The sequence below is a fragment of the Telmatherina bonti genome, assembly GCF_933228915.1.
Source record: "Telmatherina bonti genome assembly, chromosome: 15".
Lineage (NCBI taxonomy): Eukaryota > Metazoa > Chordata > Actinopteri > Atheriniformes > Telmatherinidae > Telmatherina > Telmatherina bonti.
In genome coordinates, this window is record NC_136613.1 from 2,076,483 (window position 1) to 2,095,903 (window position 19,421).

General features: G+C 44.9%; 1 protein-coding gene across 1 annotated transcript in view; it reads left to right on the plus strand.

Annotated features, from left to right (window-relative positions):
- The window catches only part of mylkb (myosin light chain kinase b), a gene marked incomplete at its 3' end in the record, with an annotated part of 322,390 nt that extends 307,824 nt beyond the window's left edge, over positions 1–14,566 (plus strand). The window contains exons 17-19 of the mRNA XM_079254281.1: positions 10,840–10,968; positions 11,181–11,293; positions 14,396–14,566. Of these exons, the coding sequence (XP_079110407.1) occupies positions 10,840–10,968; positions 11,181–11,293; positions 14,396–14,566 (413 nt within the window). The remainder of the gene's footprint in view (positions 1–10,839; positions 10,969–11,180; positions 11,294–14,395) is intronic.
- Between the last annotated feature and the right edge of the window lie 4,855 nt (positions 14,567–19,421).

A 19,421-nucleotide genomic window follows, 5' to 3' on the forward strand; every position in this document is an offset into this window, starting at 1 on the left:
GTTAGCCACAACACAATTAGCCACAAGAAAACACAGTTAGTCACAACACAACACAAATAGCCACAACACAACACAATTAGCCACAACACAACACAGTTAGCCAAAGCATTACACAATGAGCCACGACACTACACAATTAGCCACAACAGAACACAATTAGCCACAACACTACACAATTAGCCACAACAGAACACAATTAGCCACAACACAACACAGTTAGCCACAATGTAGTTAGCCACAACACAACACAATAAGCCACAACACAATCAGCCACAACACAACACAGTTAACCACAACACAATTAGCCACAAGAAAACACAGTTAGACATAACACAACACAAATAGCCACAACACAATACAATAAGCCACAACACAACACAATTAGCCACAACACAACATAGTTAGCCAAAACACAACACAGTTAGCCACAACACAACACAATTAGCCACAACACAATTAGCCACAATACAACACAATGAGCCAAAACATAACACAGTTAGCCACAACACAACACAATGAGCCACAATACAACACAGTTAGCCAATACACAACACAATGAACCACAACACAACACAATGAGCCACAACACAACACAATTAGCCACAATACAACACAATGAGCCACAACACAATTAGCCACAACACAACACGGTTAGCCACAATACAACCCAATGAGCCACAACACAACACAATGAGTCACAACACAATTAGCCAAAACATAACACAGTTAGCCACAACACAACACAATGAGCCACAATACAACACAATGAGCCAAAACATAACACAGTTAGCCACAACACAACACAATTAGCCACAACACAACACAATTAGCCACAACAATACACAATTAGCCACAACACAACACATTTAGCCACAACACAATATAATTAGCCACAACATAACACAGTTAGCCACAACACAACACAATTAGCCACAACACAGTTTGCCACAACACAACACAATTAGCCACAACACAACACAGTTCGCCACAACACAACACAGTTAGCCACAACACAACATAATTAGCCACAACACAACACAATTAGCCACAACACAACACAATAAGCCACAACACAGTTAGTCACAACACAACACAATGAGCCACAACACAACACAGTGAGCCACAACACAACACAATGAGCCACTTTACAACACAATTAGCCACAACAGAACATAGTTAGCCAAAACACAACACAATTAGCCACAACAGGACACAATTAGCCACAACACAATTAGCCACAACACAACACGGTTAGCCACAATACAACACAATGAGCCCTAACACAACACAATTAGCCACAACAGAACATAGTTAGCCAAAACATAACACAATTAGCCACAACAGGACACAATGAGCCACAACACAATTAGCCACAACACTACACGGTTAGCCACAATATAACACAATGAGCCACAACACAACACAATGAGTCACAACACAATTAGCCAAAACACAGCACATTAAGCCACAACACAACACAATGAGCCACAACACAACATAGTTAGCCAAAACACAACACAGTTAGCCACAACACAACACAATTAGCCACAACACAATTAGCCACAATACAACACAATGAGCCAAAACATAACACAGTTAGCCACAACACAACACAATGAGCCACAACGCAACACAGTTAGCCACAACACAATTAGCCACAACACATCACAGTCAGCCACAACACAGTTAGCCACAACAAAACACAGTTAGCTCCAGCGCAACACAGTTCGCCACAACACAACACAACACATTAAGCCACAACACAACACAGTTAGCCACAACACAACACATTGAGCCTCAACACAATAAGCCACAACACAACACAGTTAGCCACAGCACAGTTAGCCACAACACAATTAGCCACAACACAACACAATGAGCCACAACACAACCCAATGAGCCACAACAAAACACAATTAGCCACAACAAACACAATTAGCCACAACACAACACAGTTAGCCACAACACAACACAGTTTGCCACAACACAACACAGTTAGCCACAACGCCACACAGTTAGCCACAATTTAACACATTTTGCCACAACACAATTAGCCACAACACAACACAATCCGCCACAACACAATTAGCCACAACACAACACAGTTTACCACAACACAACACAATTATCCACAACACAACACAATTATCCACAACACAACACAATTATCCACAACACAACACAATGAGCCACAACACAATTAGCCACAACACAACACATTGAGCCACAACACAACACAATGAGCCACAACACAACACAGTTAGCCACAAAACAACACAATCAGCCACAACACAACACAGTTAGCCACAACACAACACAGTTAGCCACAACACAACACAATTAGCCACAACACCACACAGTTAGCCACAACACAGTTAGCCACAACACAACACAATAAGTCACAACACAATCAGCCACAACACAACACAGTTAGCCACAACACAATTAGCCACAAGAAAACACAGTTAGTCACAACACAACACAAATAGCCACAACAAAACACAATTAGCCACAACACAACACAGTTAGCCAAAGCATTACACAAGGAGCCACGACACTACACAATTAGCCACAACAGAACACAATTAGCCACAACACAACACAGTTAGCCATAACGCAGTGAGCTACAACACAACACAATAAGCCACAACACAATCAGCCACAACACAACACAGTTAGCCACAACACAATTAGCCACAAGAAAACACAGTTAGACATAACACAACACAAATAGCCACAACACAACACAATTAGCCACAACACAATTAGCCACAATACAACACAATGAGCCAAAACATAACACAGTTAGCCACAACACAACACAATGAGCGACAACGCAACACAGTTAGCCACAACACAATTAGCCACAACACATCACAGTCAGCCACAACACATTTAGCCACAACACAACACAGTTAGCCACAACAAAACACAGTTAGCTCCACCGCAACACAGTTCGCCACAACACAACACAACACAGTTAGCCACAACACAACACAGTTAGCCACAACACAACACATTGAGCCTCAACACAATAAGCCACAACACAACACAGTTAGCCACAACACAGTTAGCCACAACACAATTAGCCACAACACAACCCAATGAGCCACAACACAACACAATTAGCCACAACAGAACACAATTAGCCACAACACAACACAGTTAGCCATAACGCAGTGAGCTACAACACAACACAATAAGCCACAACACAATCAGCCACAACACAACACAGTTAGCCACAACACAATTAGCCACAAGAAAACACAGTTAGACATAACACAACACAAATAGCCACAACACAACACAATTAGCCACAACACAATTAGCCACAATACAACACAATGAGCCAAAACATAACACAGTTAGCCACAACACAACACAATGAGCGACAACGCAACACAGTTAGCCACAACACAATTAGCCACAACACATCACAGTCAGCCACAACACATTTAGCCACAACACAACACAGTTAGCCACAACAAAACACAGTTAGCTCCACCGCAACACAGTTCGCCACAACACAACACAACACAGTTAGCCACAACACAACACAGTTAGCCACAACACAACACATTGAGCCTCAACACAATAAGCCACAACACAACACAGTTAGCCACAACACAGTTAGCCACAACACAATTAGCCACAACACAACCCAATGAGCCACAACACAACACAATTAGCCACAACAAAACACAATTAGCCACAACACAACACAGTTAGCCACAACACAACACAGTTTGCCACAACACAACACAATTAGCCGCAACACAACCCAATTAGCCACAACACAACACAATTTGCCACAACACAACACAGTTAGCCACAACGCAACACAGTTAGCCACAATTTACCAAAGTTTGCCACAACACAATTAGCCACAAGACAACACAATCCGCCACAACACAATTAGCCACAACACAACCCAATGAGCCACAACACAACACAATTAGCCACAACAAAACACAATTAGCCACAACACAACACAGTTAGCCACAACACAACACAGTTTGCCACAACACAACACAATTAGCCACAACACAACCCAATTAGCCACAACACAACACAGTTAGCCACAACACAACACAGTTAGCCACAATGCAACACAGTTAGCCACAATTTAACACAGTTTGCCACAACACAGTTTGCCACAACACAACACAATTAGCCACAACACAACACAATTATCCAGAACACAACACAATGAGCCACAACACAATTAGCCACAACACAACACGGTTAGCCACAATATAACACAATGAGCCACAACACAACAGAATAAGTCACAACACAATTAGCCAAAACACAACACATTGAGCCACAACACAACACAATGAGCCACAACACAACACAGTTAGCCACAACACAACACAGTTAGCCACAATACAACACAGTTAGCCACAACACAACACAATTAGCCACAACACCACACAGTTAGCCACAACACAGTTAGCCACAACACAACACAATTAGCCACAACACCACACAGTTAGCCACAACAGAACACAATAAGTCACAACACAATCAGCCACAACACAATTAGCCACAAGAAAACACAGTTAGTCACAACACAACACAATTAGCCACAACACAACACAGTTAGCCAAAGCATTACACAATGAGCCACGACACTACACAATTAGCCACAACAGAACACAATTAGCCACAACACTACACAATTAGCCACAACAGAACACAATTAGCCACAACACAACACAGTTAGCCACAACACAACACAGTTAGCCACAACACAACACAATAAGTCACAACACAATCAGCCACAACACAATTAGCCACAAGAAAACACAGTTAGTCACAACACAACACAATTAGCCACAACACAACACAGTTAGCCAAAGCATTACACAATGAGCCACGACACTACACAATTAGCCACAACAGAACACAATTAGCCACAACACTACACAATTAGCCACAACAGAACACAATTAGCCACAACACAACACAGTTAGCCACAACGTAGTTAGCCACAACACAACACAATAAGCCACAACACAATCAGCCACAACACAACACAGTTAACCACAACACAACACAATTAGCCACAACACAACACAATTAGCCACAACAATACACAATTAGCCACAACACAACACAGTTAGCCATAAAGCAACACAGTTTGCCACAACACAACACAATTAGCCACAACACAACACAGTTTGCCACAACACAACACAGTTAGCCACAACACAACATAATTAGCCACAACACAACACAATTAGCCACAACACAACACAATAAGCCACAACACAGTTATTCACAACACAACACAATGAGCCACAACACAACACAGTGAGCCACAACACAACACAATGAGCCACAACACAACGCAATTAGCCACAACACAACACAATGAGCCACTTTACAACACAATTAGCCACAACAGAACATAGTTAGCCAAAACACAACACAATTAGCCACAACAGGACACAATTAGCCAAAACACAATGAGCCACAACACAACACGGTTAGCCACAATACAACACAATGAGCCCTAACACAACACAATTAGCCACAACAGAACATAGTTAGCCAAAACATAACACAATTAGCCACAACAGGACACAATTAGCCACAACATAATTAGCCACAACACAACACGGTTATCCACAATACAACACAATGAGCCACAACACAACACAATGAGTCACAACACAATTAGCCAAAACACAGCACATTGAGCCACAACACAACACAATTAGCCACAACAATACACAATTAGCCACAACACAACACATTTAGCCACAACACAGTTTGCCACAACACAACACAATTAGCCACAACACAGTTCGCCACAACACAACACAGTTAGCCACAACACAACATAATTAGCCACAACACAACACAATTAGCCACAACACAACACAATAAGCCACAACACAGTTAGTCACAATACAACACAATGAGCCACAACACAACACAGTGAGCCACAACACAACACAATGAGCCACAACACAACACAATTAGCCACAATACAACACAATGAGCCACTTTACAACACAATTAGCCACAATAGAACACAGTTAGCCACAATACAGCACAGTTAGCCACAACACAAAAAACTTTGCCACAACACAACAAAATTAGCCACAACACAACACAATTAGCCACAACACAACATAGTTAGCCACAACACAATTAGCCACAATACAACACAATGAGCCACAACACAACCCAATTAGCCACAACACAACACATTTAGCCACAACACAACACAATTAGCCACAACACAACATAGTTAGCCACAACACAACACAATTAGCCACAACACAACACAGTTAGCCACAACACCATTAGCCACAATACAACACAATGAGCCACAACACAGTTTGCCACAACACAACCCAATTAGCCACAACACAACACATTTAGCCACAGCACAACACAGTTAGCCACAACACAAGACAGTTAGCCACAACACAGCACAATTAGCCATAACACAATACAGTCAGCCACAACGCAACACAGTTAGCCACAACACAACACAGTGAGCCACAACAAAACACAGTTAGCCCCAGCGCAACACAGTTCGCCACAACACAACACAACACAGTTAGCCACAACACAACACAGTTAGCCACAACACAACACATTGAGCCTCAACACAATGAGCCACAACACAACACAGTTAGCCACAACACAGTTAGCCACAACACAACACAGTTAGCCACAACACATCACATTGAGCCTCAACACAATGAGCCACAACACAACACAGTTAGCCACAACACAGTTAGCCACAACACAATTAGCCACAATGCAACACAATGAGTCACAACACAACACAATTAGCCACAACAAAACACAGTTTGCCACAACACAACACAATTAGCCACAACACAACCCAATTAGCCACAACACAACACAGTTAGCCACAACACCACACAGTTAGCCACAACACAACACATTTAGCCACAACACAACACAGTTTGCCACAACACAACACAGTTAGCCACAATTTAACACAGTTAGCCACAACACAATTAGCCACAACACAATCTGCCAAAACACAATTAGCCACAACACAACACAGTTAGCCACAACACAACACAGTTAGCCACAACAAAACACAGTTAGCCCCAGCGCAACACAGTTCGCCACAACACAACACAGTTAGCCACGACACAACACATTGAGCCACAACACAACACAATTAGCCACAACACAACACAGTTAGCCACAACACAACACATTGAGCCACAACACAACACAATTAGCCACAACACAACACATTTAGCCACAACACAGTTAGCCACAACACAATTAGCCACAACACAACACAATGAGCCACAACACGACACAATTAGTTAGTATTGTTGATTGCTCTGCAGCAGAATGTGTCCCTTTTTATCCGGGATCCCTCTTCCAAAGACTCACACACACTTTAATACGGTCATGTCGCTTACTATATAAAGCACAAGAGACATATTATGTGTCTGCTAACTTGCTGTGTGACGCTCCTTCACTCCCGCACAGCAACGCTGCCAGAGATCTGTTTGCTAGAGGAAAGAGGTTGAACTCTTTATTTCTTTAACTTGCATCAAACTGAAACTTACGCACTTGCGTATGGAGATTGTCTATAGCGACACACATCACACTCTAACAAGTATAATGGATTTAAACATATTACCATTTTTTCTTTTTTGCTATTGTCACGAGTAACGATGCAAGACAATAAAAATATATCGGAGTAAAAGTATCATAGTGATCCAAAATATGTAGTTGAGTAAAAGTGGAAGTAGGAGAGAAATAGTAATACTTCAATGAAGTAGAGAAGTACAGTAGTGAAGTAGTTCTACTTCTTTATTATATATCTATAAACACAACACAATTAGCCACTCGATTGTCGTTGTTCAATTTGCTCGCCATCTCCATCGCGGTATTTTGAGTTCCTGTCTCCAATTTATTTATCTGTTCTAACCCGTCCAGTGACCATCGATGCTCACTCATTTTCAGTTGCACTGAACATTTACAGTATTTTACTTTGTGACCATCCAGATGAGGCCATCCAGAATTTTTTACATTCCAGTCGAACTCATATTTAAGCTTTCAAAAATTCTATTCTATTCTATTCTATTCTACAGTCATTTAGACGCTTTTATCCAAAGCGACTTACATATGAGTGAGAACAACACAAGCAGGAAATCAGACAGTAGAGGACATGGTAGGAAGGTGCTGGTGGACTGTCCAGTTGGATGCAGGTCCTTCCATGAAGTGCTACATGTCATGATGTGGTGGTTTGTGTTTTTCCTTAGTTTAGGTTTCCTGTTTTTCCTGTTTGGTTTCCTTGTTTGTTGTTTAGCTTTATTGATTTCCTGTTCATAGAGTTCACCTGGTCTTGTTTCAGTTCATTCCGCACACCTGTTTCTTGTTTGGTTCCCCAGTGTATTTATACCCCTCAGTTTTAGTTCTTGGATGTGGGATCACTTTGTTTGTTGTGCTTCATTGTTTGTGTAAGTCCCCTCAGTGCCTCCGTTTAATTAAATTAGTCTGGAATCTGCATCCCTGTTTCCCTCATCTCTGCATTTGGGTCCACACCTTCACCATCCCTCACCTCCACCCATGACACTACAGGCTTTTTTTTTGTTTGTTTGTTTTACTCCCTTCCCACCCCACAATATTACCGATGTTGAAATAAAAAGAATACCATAAAGTTTGTTGCAAAGAACTGGGCTAAGTTCTCCAACTTTCCAACAAATACAGCTAAACTAAGTGTTGAAGTTCTCCTTGAAGAGCTGAGTCTTCAGCTGGGTCTTAAAAGTAGACAGGGACTCTGCAGAGCGGACAGAGTTTGGGAGATCATTCCACCATCGTGGAACAACAGAGGAAAAGAGTCTGGCTGGTGATTTAGTCCCACATTGTGGTGGTAACACGAGGCGTCTTTCACTGGTGGAACGTAGCTGTGGAGAGGGAGTGTAGGTCTGGATTAGGGAGTGAAGGTAGACGGGAGCTGTTTGAGTTGTTTTGTAAACCAATTCAACTTTATTTTCAATTCAACTTTATTTATATAGCGTCAAATCACGGCAATGCCATCTCAAGACGCTTTACAGACAGAGGGGAAAACATAATGAAGGCCAATTCATAACAGCCTATATAAGGAAACCAACAGATTGAGTTGAGTCCAACTCAATCTCCCATCCTGAGCAAGCACACTGGCAACAGTGGGAAGGAAAAAACTCCCTTTTAACAGGAAGGAAACCTCCGGCAGAACCCGGCTCAGGACAGGCAGCCATCTGCCTCTGCTGTGTGGGGGGAAGAGGACAGAAAGACATCAGACAACAGGAACTGCTACTCCCGCTACTGCTACTCCCGGCCAGGGAGGGACGTGTCCCCATAAACCAGAAGCAAAGCTTTAAATTTGATGCTCTGCAACTGGAAACCAGTGAAGTTTGATGGCATTGCCGTGATTTTACGCTATATAAATAAAGTTGAATTGAATTGAATTGAAGAGCGATCAGCAGCAGAGTGACATGAGTCCGTTTGGGCTGGTTGAAGACCAGACGTGCTGCTGGTTCTGGATCATCTGCAGAGGTTTAACCAGCATGCAGGCAGACCTGCCAGTAGGGAACTGCAGTAAGCTAATGACCAGAACCTGAACCAGAAGCTGAGTCATGAGTTCTGTCAGGTACGTCTGATTCTCTTGATGTTGTAGAGAGCATATCGGCAGGTACGGGCAACCGCGGCAACCTGGACCTTAAAGGTCAGCTGGTCATCCACCATGACACCCAGATTCCAGGCAGCAGGCGTAGGAACAAGTGTGACAGAGTCAAGACATGCCTGGGTAAAAGAGAATGTCTGGCCACCATGAAGTCAGTAAAGGTCTGTTTTCTGTTTTGTTTTGTTTTTTGCTTTCCTGTTTTTCCCCAACCGAAGCACTGAATCACAGCAACAACAGGCTGAGACGGTTGCTTTAGTCTATGTAAATAGCCACATAAAATGGACATGCAATAACTCTTTATTTACATATCACAATTGACATAATAATAGCACATACTGAAAATGTTTTATACTTTTTTTTTTTACACCGTTTTATTTACTTCTTGAACTTTTCAAACAATCTCCCACTTATTCAAATCAGCTTTATTTGTACAGCGCCACTTCACAACAATGTTGCCACAGGACACTTTACATACACATCATTTCAACTGATTGCATCGAGTCATGACTTGGATCCAATCCTCCATCCTGAGCTGCACGAGGCGACAGTGGGAAGGAAAAAACTCCCCTTTAACAGGAAGAAAACCTCCGGCAGAACCCGGCTCAGGGAGGGCAGCCATCTGCCTCGACTGGTTGGGGTGGAGAGGACAGGAAAGACAGAACAACATGTACAACTGCACTTATTCAGGAAGACCTGCGGAAAAAAGGAGAAATAAGCTAGAGACGGCAATATTGGCATATATTTATACATTAATATATTAGAGAGATAAAGCGAGGTACTTCTCAGTGCATCAGGTAACATCCCCATTGCTACATAAGTAATGGACGTATAGACTGAAAACTGCTGATGTTGCTGCTCAGTTCGATGATGTAAATTCTATTGCAGTGGTCCAGGAAAAAAGTAATAAAAAAACAATATCATTCCATTGTGGCTAATTGTGTTGTGGTGTGACACTTCAGGGCCACCGTCACAGAATAAATAGCGACAACAGCAACAGTAAAATCTGTCAATGTTTTCAGGATCAGCACAAACAACTACAAGCTGGTAGACCATGCCTCTGGTCCTCTCTGGGGATCCTTCATGTGTCTCTGTCCAGAGTCTCTGCTGTCCACAGAGAGACATACAGACCAAATATGTCCTTGCTGTGTTTTCAGAGGACAACCAGTTCTTGGAGTGTCTGGAGTACGAGCAGAAGACGGAGAGCAAGCCGAGTTTCAGCGTGGTCATCAAAGACGTGGAGGTGGTGGAGGGCAGCGCCGCCCGCTTTGACTGCAAGATAGAAGGTAATTGATCAGCTGATAACAATCAGCAGCCGATGCAGGACTGATTACTGGATCAGCTGGTCAGTGATGAATAACCTGTTTTACCTGCTTCGGCTCGCTTCAGATAAATGTTAAATAGAAGATTTATTTCTTGCATCTATAAAAGATGATGAATGTATAAATATGAGTATTGGGAAGCTTGTAGCTGCAGATAAGTAACTGGTGGGTTGCAGGTTACCCGGACCCCGAGGTGGTCTGGTACAAAGACGATAAGCCCATCAAGGAGACCCGACACTTCCAGATCGACTACGACGAAGACGGGAACTGCAGTCTGGTCATTTCTGAGGTTCAACTCCTAAGTTTTCCTTTAACTTGTCCCCCTTTGTGTCCACCCTAACATCGCCCCACACGTCCCCCTCACATCCTGCCACACGTCCCCCTCACATCCTGCCACACGTCCCCCTCACATCCTGCCACACGTCCCCATCACATCCTGCCACACGTCCCCCTCACTTCCTGCCACACGTCCCCCTCACATCCTGCCACACGTCCCCCTCACATCCTGCCACACGTCCCCCTCATGTCCTGCCACACGTCCCCATCACATCCTGCCACACGTCCCCCTCACATCCTGCCACACGTCCCCCTCACATCCTGCCACACGTCCCCATCATGTCCTGCCACACGTCCCCCTCACATCCTGCCACACGTCCCCCTCACATCCTGCCACACGTCCCCATCATGTCCTGCCACACGTCCCCCTCACATCCTGCCACACGTCCCCATCACATCCTGCCACACGTCCCCCTCACATCCTGCCACACGTCCCCCTCACATCCTGCCACACGTCCCCATCATGTCCTGCCACACGTCCCCCTCACATCCTGCCACACGTCCCCCTCACATCCTGCCACACGTCTCCATCATATCCTGCCACACGTCCCCCTCACATCCTGCCACACGTCCCCCTCACATCCTGCCACACGTCCCCATCACATCCTGCCACACGTCCCCATCACATCCTGCCACACGTCCCCCTCACATCCTGCCACACGTCCCCCTCACATCCTGCCACACGTCTCCATCATATCCTGCCACACGTCCCCCTCACATCCTGCCACACGTCCCCCTCACATCCTGCCACACGTCCCCATCACATCCTGCCACACGTCCCCCTCACATCCTGCCACACGTCCCCATCACATCCTGCCACACGTCCCCCTCACATCCTGCCACACGTCCCCATCACATCCTGCCACACGTCCCCCTCACGTCCTGCCACACGTCCCCATCACATCCTGCCACACGTCCCCCTCACGTCCTGCCACACGTCCCCATCACGTCCTGCCACACGTCCCCATCACGTCCTGCCACACGTCCCCCTCACGTCCTGCCACACGTCCCCCTCATGTCCTGCCACACGTCCCCCTCATGTCCTGCCACACGTCCCCCTCACGTCCCCCTCATGTCCTGCCACACGTCCCCATCACATCCTGCCACACGTCCCCCTCATGTCCCGCCACACGTCCCCCTCACATCCTGCCACACGTCCCCCTCATGTCCCGCCACACGTCCCCCTCACATCCTGCCACACGTCCCCCTCATGTCCCGCCACACGTCCCCCTCACATCCTGCCACACGTCCCCCTCATGTCCTGCCACACGTCCCCATCACATCCTGCCACACGTCCCCCTCATGTCCCGCCACACGTCCCCCTCACATCCTGCCACACGTCCCCCTCATGTCCCGCCACACGTCCCCCTCACATCCTGCCACACGTCCCCCTCATGTCCCGCCACACGTCCCCCTCACATCCTTCCACACGTCCCCCTCACATCCTTCCACACGTCCCCCTCACATCCTGCCACACGTCCTCCTCATGTCCCGCCACACGTCCCCCTCACATCCTGCCACACGTCCCCATCACATCCTTCCACACGTCCCCATCACATCCCGCCACACGTCCTCCTCATGTCCTGCCACACGTCCCCCTCACATCCCGCCACACGTCCTCCTCATGTCCTGCCACACGTCCCCCTCATGTCCCGCCACACGTCCCCCTCACGTCCCGCCACACGTCCCCATCACATCCTGCCACACGTCCCCCTCACATCCTGCCACACGTCCCCCTCACATCCTGCCACACGTCCCCCTCACATCCTGCCACACGTCCCCCTCACATCCTGCCACACGTCCCCCTCACATCCTGCCACACGTCCCCCTCACATCCTGCCACACGTCCCCCTCACATCCTGCCACACGTCCCCCTCACATCCTGCCACACGTCCCCCTCACATCCTGCCACACGTCCCCCTCATGTCCTGCCACACATCCCCATCACATCCTGCCACACGTCCCCATCACATCCTGCCACACGTCCCCATCACATCCTGCCACACGTCCCCCTCACATCCTGCCACACGTCCCCATCACATCCTGCCACACGTCCCCCTCATGTCCTGCCACACATCCCCATCACATCCTGCCACACGTCCCCATCACATCCTGCCACACGTCCCCATCACATCCTGCCACACGTCCCCCTCACATCCTGCCACACGTCCCCCTCACATCCTGCCACACGTCCCCCTCACATCCTGCCACACGTCCCCCTCACATCCTGCCACACGTCCCCATCACATCCTGCCACACGTCCCCCTCACATCCTGCCACACGTCCCCCTCACATCCTGCCACACGTCCCCCTCACATCCTGCCACACGTCCCCATCACATCCTGTCACACGTCCCCCTCACATCTTGCCACACGTCCCCATCACATCCTGCCACACGTCCCCATCACATCCTGCCACACGTCCCCCTCACATCCTGCCACACGCCCCCCTCACATCCTGCCACACGTCCCCATCACATCCTGCCACACGTCCCCCTCACGTCCTGCCACACGTCCCCCTCACGTCCTGCCACACGTCCCCCTCACGTCCTGCCACACGTCCCCATCACATCCTGCCACACGTCCCCATCACATCCTGCCACACGTCCCCCTCACGTCCTGCCACACGTCCCCCTCACGTCCCCATCATGTCCTGCCACACGTCCCCATCATGTCCTGCCACACGTCCTCCTTACGTCCTGCCACACGTCCCCCTCACATCCTGCCACACGTCCCCCTCACGTCCCCATCATGTCCTGCCACACGTCCTCCTTACGTCCTGCCACACGTCCTCCTTACGGCCTGCCACACGTCCCCATCATGTCCTGCCACACGTCCCCATCATGTCCTGCCACACGTCCCCATCATGTCCTGCCACACGTCCCCATCATGTCCTGCCACACGTCCCCATCATGTCCTGCCACACGTCCCCATCATGTCCTGCCACACGTCCCCATCATGTCCTGCCTGATGTTTCAGGGGAACTTGGGGAAATAAAGATAAGATTTATTCCACAAGTGCAGATGAAAATGTCATTTTTCTGATGGAAACTGCAGGTTTCTGGAGATGACGACGCCAAATACACAGTGAAGGCCGTCAACAGCCTTGGAGAGGCAACCTGCACTGCCGAGCTCTTGGTGGAGGTGATGGCTGAGGAGGAGGAGGAGGAGGAGGAGGAGGAGGAGGAGGAGGAGGAGGAGGAGGAGGAGGAGGAGGAGGAGGAGTAAACACATGGCTGTCTGGACTCCCACAGAAGGAGACACAAAGCAGACAAATAGAGGTGCAGGTCATTGAGGAACACGTGGGCGGAGTTTCAAACACAGACTTTGTGATGGATGTCGTCCAGAAGTACATAAAATTGATACAAATGAAAAAAAAAGAAAAAAATTAATACATTTTTTTCATTTATTTGTTTATTTATTTTTAGTTTTAATTTGACCTTTCAGAAGTTGAACATGATTATAAATAAATCAACAAATTAATGTAAACTATTTTAGTTTACCTCCACCTCTCTGGTAAACACAGGCCCCTCCTCCACAGGTGACCTCTGTGTTAAACTCCGCCCCCTGATTAACACAGGCCCCTCCTCCTTTGTGGTTCTTTCTGAAAGAAATAATAGTAGTAGAAATAGGAACTTCCTGTGAGCAGAGCGATGACGACTAAAACTGAAGGTCGGAGTTAAAGGGATCTTTTCTGCTCATCATTACAGCATCCTTTTTTTGTCTCAGTTGTTCCTTCCTTTTGGTTCTAGTGAACTATTCATCTTTTAGAACTGACTCTTTTAGTGGACGACTAGATCTGACTCCTGTGAGGAGAATCAAATCTTCCAAGCAGGAAGGGGCGGGGCTTTATTTTCTGGGCAGCCAATCACTGACAGGGAGACAGATAGAAATAAAACAGTTTTTTTGTTTTGTTGTTATGTTTGAAAAATGACAAAAATGAAAACAGAATGTAAACTTTCTCATCAAACACAAACAATTCATTAAATTTATGCTCAAAAGGACTATACAATATCAAAAACCATATAAGAACCGTAAGAGCCAGTTCTTCTCAGGGAGTTGAGTCAAAATACCCGAACCTTTGAAAAGAACCAGATTCACTCCCGCTGTTGAGTCATTCACAAATTAGAGTTGATTCATTCAGTGGGGTTGTATTGTTTGATAGACCATGCAGCCAATCACGTGCAAGGAAAAGCTTGGATCACGCCGTTCTGTGGCGGGGAATGGAGGGGGCCAGCCGGGTAGGCGGAGAGATAAACAATGTGGAAAAATTAGTCATTGTTTGTTGTGTTGATCACTTAAAGCTTAAATTCTAAAAAATCAATTAAAATAAGTCTTTAATGAAAAAACTAAGTAGAAAGTTGCTTATTAGTATTTAAACCAATCAGAAGTGTTGAATTAGATGCTAAATGAGGAGCTGATTGGCACTAAAAGAGTAAACTCTTCTAAGAGAGTCGAGTCCAAAGAACTGAATCTCTGAACAAAGTGAAATTTTCTTTCACCATTGGCGCTTTAACAGTCACAGCTTTCTCTCACCTGATTGGCCGGCTATTGGAAACCTGATGAGCTTGTAAAACCCTTCTGTTCACAATGACGTCATCACTGCCGTGTTCAACGTGGTCATGTGACCCTGAACCAGACGAGCAGAAAAGTTCTCTTTCATCTGGTCTTCATCTTTACTCTGATGGCGGCGCCATCACAGAGGGATTGTTGGTAATTCAGATGCCTTAACGCCACCTGAGCCGACCGTTTGGTCGTCCTCTGCCTTAGTGAGAGCCTGGCGGTGACAGCCATTTTTAATGAGCTTCGCCGCAGCAGCACACTCACTGTTTGCACCAGTTAAACCAGTTAAACCCTGCTGTTTCCACCACTAACCAGCAGCACATAAACCAACGGAAACTGGTCTGACAGTCCGTCAGAAACCACAACGTGTGACGTGGTGTTGCCACATTCCAGCTGTTTGAAACCAAAAGCTTTATTTAAACTCACAGTGTGTGTTTGTTTCCTTGTTGGTTTGTTTTTATTAAATGCACAGATTTATTATTCTGTTATTATTCAGTTATCTGTGACATTGTCGCAGCACTTGACCAGTTATTGACCCTCCGTATTCCAGCAGACATGACTCACATTGTTTTAATTAGAGGTTTGTAGATTTTACTTCCTGGATTTTATTTGAGCTGCAGACATCGTGTATGACATCATGTATGGCATCACGCCAGTAGTCACACCAATAAACTTTTGTCACTGAACACTGTTGTTCTGCTCTTTCATGGGTTCTATCTTGTTTTCAGTCCAGTCCCACAACTGGACCTGTTTTGGTCAAGTCCTGGTTCCAGTCCACCGCTGGTTCCAGATGAGTTCCAGTCTACTCCTGGTACCGGACTGGTTTTGGTTTAGCCAGAACTTGTCTAATGGTCAGGGCATGAAAAAGGCTGCTAGGCTAACATGATAGGTAACTTTAACCCTTTTATAGTTTAACCAAACAAAAACTGTACAGAAAATCCCTTTTTTTTTATTGTAAGTCTTTATTTGATCCTTAAACAATTTATTTTATTTATTTTTTGTTACATTTTTGACAATATGATGGTCAAAACCATTGTCATGTAAGTTTCTGCTTCCTGATGTCGACAGCAGACCAGTACCAGATGGTGTTTAACCTGGTTCTGAAGAAAGTTTCTAGCAAAAACGTTCAGAACAAATATGGTAGAAACTGTCTACCACAGACTGTTGCAAAAGGTCTCTGAAACTCGCATGTTTGGCTTAATGGAGCTAACACTGGTTGAACTTAAACTTGTGTTTTATAAAAATGGATTCAATTTATATAACTTCCTGATTATTGGGCAAACTGCTGTACCAACTGAACTGTCTGCCATGCTAAACAGGCTTCTGGACAAACACAATCTGACATCACCCTGAGAAGATTAAAGTTACTAACTTGGATAGGTCTTCACCATATTGGATGGGTCGCCGCCTTATTGGATGGGTTGCCACTATATTTGATGGGTCTCCGCCAGATTGAGTGGGTCTCGCTTTTGAGTCTTGCTGCAGAGTCAACGTAGTTTCCCCACATAACTGTTTTCTGTGGAACAACCATAGACTGTATAAAAAGAGATGAACTGAGCCTCCGTGACGTCACCCGTAGGTTTCTGAAGAGCAGAATTGAAGCTCGGTGGGCGGTTCCTACCGTCACCATCTTGGCAGCATCATGCGCATCGTCTCGCCCGGAAAATACAAATATGGGCAAAGAGGTGGAGCTGAGAGGGGGGCTGTGAGCGTCATGGTGGATGATTGACATCGAGCGAACTCCAAGGTTTCAGAAGCTAGAAGCTAACCCCAAGATAATGGGAGCTAACCAGCTAAGAGGGTTAGAGGGTAAGCGGGCTAAAGCTAAGTCACGTTGTTAACCAGCTAAAAACCGCAGTTGTTCTACGTTCTTCTGACTTGAAGCAGGAGATCGGGTACCTGTCAATCAAAAGGACACGCCCCTAAATATGCCGAACTTCAAGATTAAATTACTTTTAAATGGGCGAGTTAGAAAAAAATTCCCTCCCCCCACAGTTGTCATGAAGGTAAACCTGACCTATTAAACCTAACATGGATTTTTGTACCAGGCTGTAAACATGTTTATTTCTGCTGTAAACATGTTTATTTCTGCTGTAAACATGTTTATTCCTGCTGTAAACATGTTTATTCCTGCTGTGAAGTTGGTCTTTTTAACATGGGAGTCTATGGGGATTTGCTCTGTTTTGCAGCCCCTAGTGGATGAAGAGGGAACTGCAGTTTTATGCACTTCCACACAGGCTTCACTTTTAACCGCTGGAGGTTGCTGCTTGGGAACAACACATATATATATGACACAGAGACAAAACACTTTTCACCATAACTGGTTTATAAATAATGTTAACACAGTGAATAGTCTACTAAAGGATAAATTTTACTCCTATGAGGTGTTTATGGAAAAATATAATATTGATGTTTCACAAAGAGAGTTTTACATGGTAGCATAATTACCTCCACCAAGGAGGTCATGTTTTTACCGGTTTTATCTGTTTATCTGTTTGTGTTCAACATAACTAAAGTTCTGGATGGATTTTCATGACATTTTCAGGACTTGTTGGAAACATGAAAAGGAAGAACGGATTTAATTTTGGTGGTGATCCGGATCACCGTTTGATTCCAGGAACTTTTTAAAGGCCTTGGCGGAGGTTCAGCTCTCTGTGTTTTTCTGGGTAACTTCTGAATCGCACAGTTTTGATACAAAGCTTTATTTTCAGACTTTGAATAAATGTATCTCTATATTGATAAATCAATAAATGTAAATAAAACAAAAAGTCAAGCGTAGTCAAGAGAAACCAGCAACTATTCCTGTATTTTGTTCAGCATACGGTGCAATAACTGGCGAAATAGTGAAAGCAGATCGTGTGGAATTACATTTCACAAGGCTGAATAATAATTTATTAGACCAGAAAAAAATTGATTAATCCAAATGCACCAGTAAACATGTTAGGATCAAATTAATTTATACATTTATTTCATATTGCAGTTATTCTACGTCTTAGTTAAATAGCAGTATAAAAATATTTTAGCATAAAAGCACGTTTTTAATGTTTTATAGTGACCTGTATGATAACAATATGTCTGCCCTTTGTAACAAACAAACTGGGGGGAAAAAATCAAGTAAAATTGGTGAAGTTATTGTTATGGTTGGACCTACACCTTACAGATAAATGGAGGCGCATGGAGACCCATCCAAGATGGCGGCGCGATGAGACGTCAGCTCATTAGACACATAGACGTGATATATACGTAGACGCCTGATTGAGCGCTGGAGAGTGCCACACTCTCCTGAGTGGTGTGTGTATATATATATATATATATATATATATATATATATATATATATATATATATATATATATATATATATATATATATATATATATATATATATATATATATATATATGTATATATACACACACCACTCAGGAGAGTGTGGCACTCTAGGAATAAACATGTATATATATATATATATATATATATATATATATATATATATATATATATATATATATATATATATAT